Below are 12,867 nucleotides of genomic sequence, written 5' to 3' on the forward strand. Positions count from 1 at the left end.
CTCTTCAGCCAGCAAAAATAGTTGTCCTTTATTTACTCCTTAATCACGAGAGCTACAATCAAATCAGCTCTTAACCTTCTACATTCCAGGGAATACATCTTACTTTCTGTAATCGCTCCTCGTGGCTTAACCTTGGAGTCCATGTATTATTCTGGTAAATCTACACTCCCTCCAAGGCCAAAATATCCTTCCCAAAGGTGTTGCCTGGATTTGTTCACCGTGCTCTAATTATGGTACAACCAGGGCTTTTTAAAACTGAAGCATGACATTTATCCACATATAGTCTAGTCCTTTTTTCAAAATTCATTCATGGGATGTGGGTGTCACTGGCTAGGCCAGCATTTATTGCCCATCCCTAATTGCCCTTGAGAAGGTGGTGGTGAGCTGCCTTCTTGAACTGCTGTAGTCCATGTGGCGTAGGTACACCCACAGTGCTGTGAGGGAGGGAGTTCCAGGATTTTGACCCAGCGACAGTGAAGGAACAGTCGATATATTTCCAAGTCAGGATGGTGAGTGACTTGGAGGGGAACTTCCAGGTGGTGGTGTTCCCATTTATCTGCTGCCCTTGCCCTTCTAGATGGTAGTGGTCGTGGGTTTAGATAGAAAGGCCAGCATTCCATTTGCCTTTTGATTATTCATGACATTTTACTGATTGGTGTACCTGGACTCCTGAGTGTCTTTGGACTTTCACTATTTCTTTTTACTTTTTAGATAATACCCTGTTCTATTATTATAGGTGCAATGTGGATGACCTTATATTTGCCTACATTAAAATCCATCTGCCACAATTTTATCCTTTCACTTAAATCTATCAATATATCCTTTTGTAGTGATATGCTTCCATCCACACTGCCTACAAAATCGCCTATCTTTGCCTTTGACAGAAAAATCAAACTCTGTTGATTTGTGTTGCTGTGACTAGGCTTGTGATTTCTTGCATGAGAAGTACAGCTTACTCAAACACACCTCCTGGTGAGCCTGGGCACAATGGTCCCTTGTGAACAGGTTAGGACAACTGAGTCTACAAACATCCTCCATGTGGCTGCTCTGGAAAGACAAAGGAAAGGGTGCAAGGCGCAAGATGTTTATTCTCATCACAGGTCTAGTTCTGGGTATGGACAGAATACTGGGTTCAGCCTAGCCCAGGCTGACTTTCTCTCTGCCTGCTGTTCAGGTCCTACGTGGGGTTGCCAACTTTGCATTCCTGGAGGCTTGATCACATGGCCTATCCCATGACACATGCCAGTGTGATGATGACAAGTTAACTAATTTTTGCATCACAAAAGAGTCAGAAAATAATAAGTGATCAACAGATAGAATCATAGAAGGTAGCCAGTCGGTACATAATGCCTGTGCTGACTCTTTGTTAGGATGGTATGTTTTTTTTAGAATTACTGTAGCTATCAAGTTGTCCTTATCTGAAATCCCTGGAAGAATATCCATCGAGTCCAAATCAGCTGGGAGATGACCTGGAGATTCACCGGCAGTTCCCACTTTGGATAGGATGTGAGGAATCGTTTGGAAACCCTTGTTGTTGCTAAAGGAATATGATTGAATATATGTGGGGGATACGAGGTACTGTTCACAAGGAATCTTAGAATCTGCATGGACACAATGCTTTTCACACCATTAGTGTATCCCAAAGTGCTTCATGGCCAATAAAGTACTTTTGAAGTGTAGCTACTGTTGTAATGTAAGAAACAAAATGGCCAATTTATGCACCGCAAGATCCCACAAACAGATATGGGATAAATAACCACATAATCTGTTTTAGTGATATTGCTTGAAGAATAAATGGCGACCAGACAAGGGATAGCTTCACTGCTGAAACAAAAACACCTGGAAAAACTCAGCAGGTCTGACAGTATCTGTGGGAGGAACACAGTTAACGTTTCGAGTCCGTATGACTCTTCAACAGAACTAAGGAAAAATAGAAAAGAGGTGAAATATAAGCTGGTTTAAGGGGGAGGCTGGAACAGGCAGAGCTGGATAGAGGGCCAGTGATAGGTGGAGATTGCCAAAAGATATCATAGACAAAAGGACAGAGGTGTTGACGATGGTGATATTATCTAAGAAATGTGCTAATGGTGACATTAACGGTAGAAAGCAGGACGAGCAAGGTACAGTTAGCCCTAGTGTGGGTGGGGTGGGGGGAAGGGATCGAAATAGGCTAAAAGTTAGAGATAAAACAATGGATAGAAATACATTTAAAAATAATGGAAAAAGGTGGAAAAAGAAAAATAAATATAAATTATTGGAAAAAGGGGGTGAGGATGGAGGGGAGAGCTCATGATCTAAAGTTGTTGAACTCAATATTCAGTCCGGAAGGCTGTAAAGTGCCTAGTCAGAAGATGAGGTGCTGTTCCTCCAGTTTGCATTGAGCTTCACTGGAACAATGCAGCAGGCCAAGGAAAGACATGTGGGCATGAGAGCAGGGTGGTGTGTTGAAATGGCAAGCGACAGGGAGGTCTGGGTCATTCTTGCGGACAGACTGAAGGTGTTCTGCAAAGCGGTCACCCAGTCTGAGTTTGGTCTCTCCAATGTAGAGGAAATCACATTGGGAGCAACGGATGCAGTCGACTAAATTGAGCGAAGTGCAAGTGAAATGCTGCTTCACTTGAATGGAGTGTTTGGGCCCTTGGATGGTGAGGAGGGGGGAAGTAAAGGGGCAGGTGTTGCACCTTCTGTGGTTGCATGGGAAGGTGTCTTGGGAGGGGGTTGAGGTGTAGGGGGTGATGGAGAAGTGGACCAGGGTGTCCCGGAGGGAACAATCCCTGCGGAATGCCACCAGGGGTGTTGAAGGGAAGATGTGTTTGGTGTTGGCATCATGCTGGAGTTAGTGGAAATGGCGGAGGATGATCCTTTGAATGCGGAGGCTGGTGGAGTGATAAGTGAGGACAAGGGGGACCCTATCATGGTTCTAGGAGGGAGAGGAAAGTGTGAGGGCGGATGTGCGGGAGATAGGCCGGACACGGTTGAGGGCCCTGTCAACCACCGTGGGTGGAAAACCTCGGTTAAGGAAGAAGGAAGTCATGTCAGAGGAACTGTTTGAAAGTGACATCGTCAGAACAGATGCGATGGAGGCGAAGGAACTGAGAGAATGGGATGGAGTCCTTACAGGAAGCGGGGTGTATGGAGCTGTAGTCAAGGTAGCTGTGGGAGTCGGTAGGCTTGTAATGAATATTGGTGAACAGTCTGTCACCAGAAATTGAGACAGAGAGGTCAAGGAAGGGAAGGGAAGTGTCAGAGATGAACCATGTGAAAATGATGGAAGGGTGGAAATTGGAAGCAAAATTAATAAATTTTTCCAGGTCCAGACGAGAGCATGAAGCAACACCGAAGCAGTCATCGATGTACCAGAGAGAGAGTTGTGGGAGGGATAAGATAAAAGAGGTGTAAGATAAATATTTTAAATTATTTTCATCTGTAAATAATAGAACTGAATTCGGGCTCAAAAATATCAAGAGGGGTATGTTCCACATACCCCATAAAGAGACAGCCTTCCGGACTGAATATTGAGTTCAACAACTTTAGATCATGAATTCTCTCCTCCACCCCCACCCCCTTTTCCCAATAATTTATATATATTTTTCTTTTCCCTCCTATTTCCATCAATTTTAAATGTATTTCCATCCATTGTTTTATCGCTACGTTTTAGCCTATTTCGATCGCTTCCCCCCACCCCACCCACACTAGGGCTATCTGTACCTTGCTCGTCCTGCTTTCTACCCTTAATGTCACCATTAGCACATTTCTTAGCTAATATCACCACCGTCAACAACTCTTTACTTTGGTGTATGACATCTTTTGGCAATCTCCACCTATCACTGGCCCTCTATCCAGCTTTACCTGTCCCCACCCACCTTAAACCGGCTTATATTTCACCTCTCCTATTTTTCCTTAGTTCTGGTGAAGCGTCATATGGACTCAAAACGTTAACTGTGTTCCTCTCCGCAGATGCTGTCAGACCTGCTGAGTTTTTCCTTGTATTTTTGTTTCTGTTTTGGATTTCCAGCATCAGCATTTTTTTGCTTTTATCTTATAGCTTCCCTGGTCCTCTTCAAAAAAAAAGTATGGGATGTGTATGCCCACCTGAGAGGGCAGATGGAACTTCAATTTAAGTGCTCACCCAAAAGATAGCAAGCACCTCGGACAGAGCAGCACTCCCTCAGTGCTGCACTGGAGTGCCAGTTTGAATTTTGTGCTCCGTGTCTGGAGTGGGACTTTCACCACAGAGTCGGAAAGTTGTGGTTCAAGCGCTGTCAAGCCGAGACTGCCACCTTTTGAGGCCAATAAAACCTGGACTGTTAATTAAGATCTGGAATTGTACGCACTTTGGAATTGCTCCAAAGTCCATGTAAACTGCTGTAAATCTAGATGTGTGCTGTGGGACCTTCTAATGTGGCAGTTACTTTGTCGGGCTATAATGGTATATGTAAAGTTAGGTGATCAAGTTTTCAATGTTCATTGTGATTCCTGTGTATCTTACAAGTCTCCGGAGTAATTTTGTTATAAATTGAACTCTGGAGGAGTCTTGGAATCATTGTCAATTGGATAGAGGTGTGCTTCTTGGCTCCTGGGATTGTTGCGCTGATAATATAGACAGAGTATATACTGCTTGTCACAAAGCAGTTTGCTACTTGGTCACCAGCCATATGTGGCTAATTGGGGATCCAAATGAGGTTAATTGCATTTCTGGTTAGTCAATAATAAATGAGTAACAGATGCTGCTGTCAGTGCTCGTGTTCACATGGTGTATGCGTGTGAACTTGAACCTTTTTGTGTGTTTGTTGGCGAAGAAAAGCAGAGTGAGCACGCGTTTATTGATCGATATGAATGCTTTATCTCCTTGGTTACCGAGTGGTAGGAGCAATGCTCCCTCATATCAACGGGGGCCACGCAGCAACCCGGAAATTCCTGCATTGGCCACCAACAAGTCGGACCCTTTAAGTGACCAGGCATGTGGCTATGCAAAAAAAAAAATTAAAGGGATCGCACATTCCGAAAATATTAGTAGGTGCGGTGGGTAGGTCATGTTTGTTTAGTAAAAATATATATTTACCTGCATTGTGTGAGAGGTGTCTTCCACTAAAATTACTGCATATGGTGAAAACAGCGTCACTATAGCCTCACCTCTGGCTAAAGATTTCTACCAAACAACACTGGGTTAGCACAACAACCTATGTGAGTATAGTGCAGTCTGGCCTGGAGTAATCAGACTTTCGTTTCTGTAGGTTAAGGCAAATTGAACTATACCGTCCTTGAACCTTATCACCACAGTATACAATGATCTGGAGCTGCTTTGTGACTAGGTAGCAACACAGCTCCAAGTGCAGATAAAGGGTTCAAAGGAAAGTAATGTGCTTTTCGGATTGATTTGCAAGAAACTGCAACTCTTTTGTAGTGTTGACAAGCCAAATTATTGTGTTGACAAATTGAAGGTCATTGAACATAATATTCTGGCAGTCTGCTGTCCCCAAAACAAATCCCTTGTTTTCAAGTCGTTTGGGAGGACAATACAGACAATAAACATGAACAACGATGGGCAGATAAAGATGCTCCAGTCTATCCAGCATGTACTACACAATTTTGTTAACTTGCATGTCACAATATACACATACCCACCCCACCCAATACCATGTAGGAGAGGGGAAAACCCAAGACAATTTGGCTGAAATATCTAGGAAATTCCTCTCCAATCTGCCTAGATGATTCAAACTAGTCCACATCACTTTGGCCCCGAATGTCCTGAAGTACCTACCTTCAGTAAGAGGTGATATCTGTCCCAAACAGAAGCCCTTGCTTTTAAAAATTCAGTGAGTGAGTCAGCACCACCGCTCAAGCCAGCAGCCTGTTCCAGAGGTTCACTATTCTCTGGGAAAAGAAACCACCCCACTGCACCCCCCGCTCCCCCACCCCCCCCTACATCCAACCTAGAGCTGGCCTTATACAATTTAAAATTGGGGCCCCAGTCCTTCCTTACCTTTTAATATTTCCTTACAGCTCAGACGGTGTTCTGTAGTGTAGATTATCTGCATTGGTTAAGGTCAAATAAAGCTAAATTAAAGAGCTGTGATGAACTATTAATGTACTATGAACACAACCTGTGCCAACGTGCTTTTGAGGTCATTTGGGAGTATAAACAGAAAAGCATTCCAAATATTAAAAAAAATACAAAAAAGGCAAGCACATGAAAATAAGGAGCAAATAATTAAAGGATCAACTGGTCCAAGCAGCTTGTCTCACATCATTGTGATACCTTATAGCCTACAATAGATATATTCCCTCACCTGCCCTGGGGGAGGTGAGAAAGCAGGTAAAAACCCCAGGCCAGTTAGCAGGAGCAGTGGTAGAATATCTGAATGTCCCCCTGATCCCTTTAGGCGATTAAAACTGTCCAGTATTCCACTTTGAGCCTGATACAGAGTACAGGGAAGTAAAGCTCCCTGCTGTTTTTTCAGATCTGTATAGTTTCTAATATGAGTTTTATATCCATTATTTAAATGCATCAGAACATGTGAATTTTTAGTGATCAGGTGGTGTGAGTTGTCTATTTGACTCATTGGAAAGGAAAGGTAGGCAGACTTCATTCTGGCGGGGCTAAGTTGGCTTTCAGGTGTGCAGCGCACTGCAGTGTAACAGTGTGATATTAACAATGGATATTGAAGCTGGCATGTGTTCAATATGAAATCATTCAGACCAGTGGATAAATGAGATGGCCTGGGGTCTTTTGAGTTTATTTATGCTCATTTTGTTGTATAATGGAACCAAGATAACTGTTATAATGCATCAAAGAAAATGTTTCTGATATATAAGATGTTGTTGTTTTAGTCAATATATGAGACAATAGTCAAAAAATTTGACAATAATCAAAGCAAGTTTTGAGCCAAAGTGCAAGATACCAGTAAAGGAGTAAAAATTGGCATAGTGATAATGTCATTGGACTGACAATCCAGAGGCCAGGCTAATGATCTGGGGACATGGGTTCAAATCCCACCATGTCAGCTAGGGTGGAATTTAAATTCAATTAAGAAAATCTGGAATTGAAAGCTAATCTCAGTAATGGTGACCGTTGATAGCTGTAAGAACCTATCTAGGTTCACAAATGCCCTTTAGAGAAGGAAATCTGCTGTCCTTACCTGGTCTGGCCTACATGTGACTCCAGACCCACAGCAATTTGGTTGATTCTGAACTGCCCTCTGAAATGGCCTAGCAAGCCACTCAGTTCAAGGGCAATTTGGAATGGGCCAAAATTGCTGGCCTCGCCAGCGACACCCACATCTCATCAAAGAATTTGAAAAGAACTGAACTTGGCCCTGGTAGAACCTAAACTGAGCAAGTGCTTGGATTTTTCAATCATTATAAATTCTACAAGGATCATCCCAGTGTGCAGCGGAGCCTTTCTGTAGGACTTCATATATTGAATGTTATGCTCCACGATCTATTGAATGTAGATATGGGGGGAGGTGTGGGTGGGTGTGGGAGGATGTTTTGGTACGTGACCTTTTTTCCAATCTCATCCATTAATGCCATTGTTAGTAAAGCACATGTGAGATTATAGTCCTGTATCCACTTGAACTCTTGAGATTACTAGAATTTTGTTGGGCAAGGATGTCAAGGTGTATGCAACAAAGGAGGGTAAATGGAGTTGAGACAAAGATCAGCCATGATCTAACTGAATGGTGTAGCAAGCTTAATGGGCTGAATGGCCTACTCCTGTTCCTCTGAAATCCAGCAGGAGCACTGACAGGGGGACACAATCCCAAAGCAGTGGCCAGGATAGTAGCCGTGATCAGAGACTGGATAAATCTAGATTATAGATTCAGACAAATTGTATAGGTGATTTTGTTAAATTATATAGTTGTTAATAGATCATATAGTTAAATAGTTAGATTATAGTTATAATTATATAGATTATAGGTCTAGACAAAAAGCAGGACAAATCCAACCTAGCCATTTACTGCCCCATCAGTCTACTCTTGGTCATCAGCGAAGTGATAGAAAGTGTCATCGACAGTGTTATCCAGCAGCACTTGCTCAGTTTAGGTTCTGCCAGGGCCACTGAGCTCCTGACCTCATTACAACCTTAATCCAAACATGGACAAAGGAGCTGAACTCAAGAGGTGAGATGAGAGTGACTGCCCTTGGCATCAAGGCAGCATTTGACCAAGTGTGGCATCAGGGAGCCCCAGCAAAACTGGAGTCAATGAGAAACAGGGGGAAAACTCTCCACTGGTTGGAGTCAGACCTAGCACAAAGGAAGATGATTGTGATTGTCGGATGTCAATCATCTCCGTCCTAAGACAACACTGCAGGTGTTCCTTAGGATAGTGTCCTAGGTCAAACCATCTTCAGCTGCTTCATCAATGATTTTCCCTCCATCATAAGGTCAGAGGCCTGGATGTTGCTGCTGATTGCAATGTTCACCATTCATGACTCCTCAGATACTGAAGCAGTCCATGCCCAAATGCAGCAAGATCTGGACAACATTCAGGCTTGGGCTGACAAGTGACAAGTAATTTTCGTGCCAGACAATGACCACCTCCAACAAAAGAGAATCTCCCTTTCATTCAGTGGCATTACTATCACTGAATCCCCACTATCAACATCTGGGGATTGACCAAAAACTGAATTGGATCAGCTGTATAAACACCGGCTACAAGAGCAGGTCAGAGGCTGGGGATTCTCCAATGGATAACTCCCCTCCTGACTCCCCAAAGCCTGTCCACCATCTATGAGGCACAAGTCAGGAGTGTGATGGAATATTCCCAAGTTGCCTGGATGCGTGCAGATCCAAAAACACTCAAGAAGCTTGACACCATCCAGGACAAGGCGCCCACTTGATTGGCGCCCATTCCCCACCTTCAACATCCACTCCCTCCACCACCGATGCACAGTAGCAGCAGTGTGCACCATCTACAAGATGCACTGCAGAAATTCACCAAGGCCCCTTTGAAGCACCTTCCAAACCCAGGAACTCACCAGCCTGAAGGACAAAGGGCAGCAGATACATGGGAACTCCACCATTTGGAAGCTGCCCTCCAAGCCACTCACCATCCTGATTAGAATTATATTGCTGTTCCTTCACTGTCGCTGGGTCAAAATCCTGGAACTCCCTTCCTAACAGCACTGTGGGTGTACCTACACCTCATGGTCTGTAGCAGTTCACGAGCGTGGCTCACCACCACCTTCTCGAGGGCAATTAGGGAAGGGCAATAAAATGTGTTGGCCTAATCAGCAACACCCACCTGCGAAATACAAATTTAAAAAAATATTCCTGAGACATGTGGAGCCGTAAAGGCCTTAAACATTTCAATCAAGTTAGCTGGTGTCATGATCCCTGTAGAGACCAATTAATTTTTAAAACCGAGAAATTTTCCAGTGATCAGTACAAAGGAATTGCACGGCAAGATTTCAAGTTTTAAGATTATACTGTAACAAACAAACTAAAATAAATATCATTTAACATTACTTGGGGACAACTAAGACTCTAAACTACAGAAAAGATATTCACCCTTAACTTCCTAATGCAACTGAAAACCCCTCAACTTGCTGATACATTACACCACACTCTCCACAGAATTGTACTCTTTACAGAAATCATCCAAAATTACTCTCAAATTCCAACAGGCTCACATCTCCCCAATTAACTGAGTGGCAATGTCCAGTGCCCATTCAAGGTCTTTTCCATCAATCTTCGGAGAGTCCCTGAATCATCTTCAAGCACCCAGTGATTCATTCTCCCAGCCATGCCAGGGCGAACCTTCCAGTAACCTTAAATCTTCACAGGTGCCATCTCTTCAACCAGAGAATCAGCTCCCACCAGCATCCTGCCTGATGGCCAACAGAAAACTTCCTTTTGCCTCCATGTTCGCAGTGGCTGCTGTTTTCCTGTCTCTCTCCCTCTGGTAAACACTTTCTCTCTCTATCCAGGGTTCCTGGATCAGTAAATCTAGCAGCAGTAAGTTCAGTTGTATTTTCCTTTGTTTCCAGGTGTAAAAAATTGGCATCTTGCTTACAATAGAGCTTGACCTGGGTTCCTGTCCCCATGGCAACCAGGTTACATGGGTCTGTGGCTGGGCAGAATTAGGAGGAAGCCATGTGCCCCTCTCAACTACTCCATTTTACCTTGAATTAAAAGAGACCGTTTAAAACATAACCATCTCATGAAATCCTGCATTTGTAATAGCAGAAGTACGGCTTCTCCTTTTAAGTATTTAAATGCTGAACCAGGAAACATATTCTTAAGATTAGATGGATGAAATTAAAAGAAGAAAAAGTGTCTGTGCAGAGCAACATACCCCAAAAAGCCTTGGATGCAGAATCAAGTAAGGTGCTTGAAAGGGATAGAGAAAGTAAGAAATCAAGATTTGCATTTATATAAGGGTCTTCTCATGGCCCCAGGACACCCCTAAGTGCATTACAGCCACTGTTGCATTGTAAAAAACAGAGCAACCAATTTACACGCAATAAGATCCCACAAACTGTAATGACATAATAGTCTGTTTTAGTGATGTCAGCTGAGAAATAAATATTGGCCAGGATATCAGGGAGAGCTCCCTGAACTCTTATTCAAAATATACATGGGATTGCTTATGTCCATTCAAGAAGGCATACACGTTGAGCATCACATCTGTCAGATGCACCTCTCGCAGTGCAGCACTGCCTCGAAACTGCACTGGGGATATCAACCTAGATTTTGTGTTCAAAGTCTTTGGAGTGGGGACTTGAACTTGTATCTTCTGACTAGAGAAGAGTGCTGCCAATTGAATTACACATGGGGAAATAAGAATATTAAGGAATTTAGGAAAAATGAGGGATTGAGTGGGTTCAGTGGGCTGAATCCTCCCTGTCTAAATGGAAGCACCAATTCTGGAAACTTTACTTTTGTCCACATTCTTAATATGTCACTGCAGTGGTATTTGTATGTGGAGTGTTTGACTGCTACCCTCTATCACGTGGCAGGGTGTGAGAGGTTTACTTTCCTGTGTCAGATAATCTTGTTGCTACAAAAGTAATATGGGAGGATGCAGAATAAATATTACTTTGTAATCCAATATTAATCCATCTGGCCACCTGGTCATTAAAGAGTTTAATATATTTAATTGATCTATAATGCATCTTACTGTTTGGAAGGAGCAAACGTAATCTTAGCCCATCTCTATAAAGATGTGTTTATAGATTACAAAGTTAAGAATAAACTCGCACTTTGGTGTCTCAGCTAATTAAAATGCTTTCCTTTTCATAGGTTGGTGGATGATAGATGTGTGGTTCAGCCAGAAGCTGGAGATCTGGCCAATCCTCCAAAGAAATTCAGAGGTAAGTTAATTGGGACAAACCGTTTTGCTTCAAATGGAAGAATGTTTTGTTCTGGACAGGAGACGGAGACACTGAACTTCCTTATCCCCTCTCCGTCTCTCCGTCAGCAGAGGTGTTTTTGAATTAGACTGTAGCATGTTTCCCTAATCCCTCAATTTGTGTGATCCAATTTAATAATATCTTGTAACAAATTCGCGTGATGTAAAAGTTTGAGAAGTCTAAGTCCACTGAGGCAGTGGAAGGTCATGACGAAAGGGGGAAGCTCATTGTGGCCCTGGGAGGAAGGGATGAGATCAGGATTCCAGGAAATGGTCCGACACAGTGAAGGGCCCATGGTGGGGAAAAGCCTCAGTTGAGGAAAATGGAAGACGTCTCAGAGGTGCTAGTATGGAAGATTGCATCAACAGAACAGATGCAATGGATATGAAGAAATTGGGAGAATGGAATAGCCTTTACAGAAGGGAGGGTGTGAGGAAGTGTAGCCCAAGAAGCTGTTGGGAGTCTGTGGGTTCAATGACAGTTTGGAAGACCATGGCTTGATGTTTGGTGGTGGGGGCATGGCCCTGGGGAGGTAGGAGGACGTCAGAGAGTTGGCGTTCAGCCTCCGCTAAGTAAAGGTTGGTTCACCAAACAACAAAAGCTGCAACCCTTGTCAGCAGGTTTGACTGTGTTCAAGTTGGACCTGAAAGAAGGGAATGTCACTGGTTGAGAAATTGAGGTGCAGGCTGTTCCCAATGAAATGATGTGGACAGGAAAAGTGGCTAGAGGGAGGGTTCCTGGTGGAACGAGAATTCTGAAGGGTCCATTGTGAGGGAGGAAGACTCTTGACCAAAGAAGTGGGTGAGGAGGTGAAGACAACAAAAGAGCTCAGCGTCATGCTGGGCTTGAAATTCATTGGAGTGGGAGTATTAGTAGACGAAGCTGAGACGTTTGCTAAGGATAGGTTGTTCAGTGTCTGAAAGAGGTAGATGAGAGGACATCATTATTACACAGCAAAGAGTGATATTGGAAGAACAGATGGAGTCAGAGGGAAGTGAAGGTGAAGAAAGATCCAGAGGAGCATTGGTACCCATGAATTATTGAAACCTGTCATCCTTCACACCTGAAAGGAAGATAAAAAGTTAGTTTTCTCAAAGTTCAGATAAGTTGAAAGATTAAAATAAAACTGGACCAAGAGAGCTTTGAGAGAGTGAATTGGTGCTGCTGAAGAGATAGAGGTTCATGTGGTGGTGGGTGTGGATCTCAGGATGCAGCAAGAATAGTAGTTCAAGGAACGTTGAATGTCTAGGAGATATCTGTAATCGTGGGTGGATCCGAAACACACGGCTGGATTTTCAGTATCCCTATGGTTTGCATCAGAGCCAGAGTCAGTTGCTGAGGGAGGAGATGTGGTTGTGAAAATGAGTTTTGGAAAATGCTGGTACAAAGCAAAGTGCTGCAGATATTGGAAATCTGAACACAATATTCCATAACATCCACAATAAGTCAACTGACTCCCACAGTTGCCTTGATTAGATTTCCCCTCATCCCGGCCCTTGTAAGGATTCT

General features: G+C 43.4%; 1 protein-coding gene across 3 annotated transcripts in view; it reads left to right on the forward strand.

Moving 5' to 3' along the window:
* itpr2 (inositol 1,4,5-trisphosphate receptor, type 2) overlaps positions 1-12,867 on the forward strand; it is a 472,778-nt gene that overhangs the window by 33,944 nt on the left and 425,967 nt on the right. For all 3 annotated transcript variants that reach the window (XM_041202236.1, XM_041202237.1, XM_041202238.1), the window contains exon 2: positions 11,249-11,319. In XM_041202236.1, the coding sequence (XP_041058170.1) occupies positions 11,249-11,319 (71 nt within the window). The remainder of the gene's footprint in view (positions 1-11,248; positions 11,320-12,867) is intronic.

Source organism: Carcharodon carcharias, chromosome 13 (assembly GCF_017639515.1).
Source record: "Carcharodon carcharias isolate sCarCar2 chromosome 13, sCarCar2.pri, whole genome shotgun sequence".
Lineage (NCBI taxonomy): Eukaryota > Metazoa > Chordata > Chondrichthyes > Lamniformes > Lamnidae > Carcharodon > Carcharodon carcharias.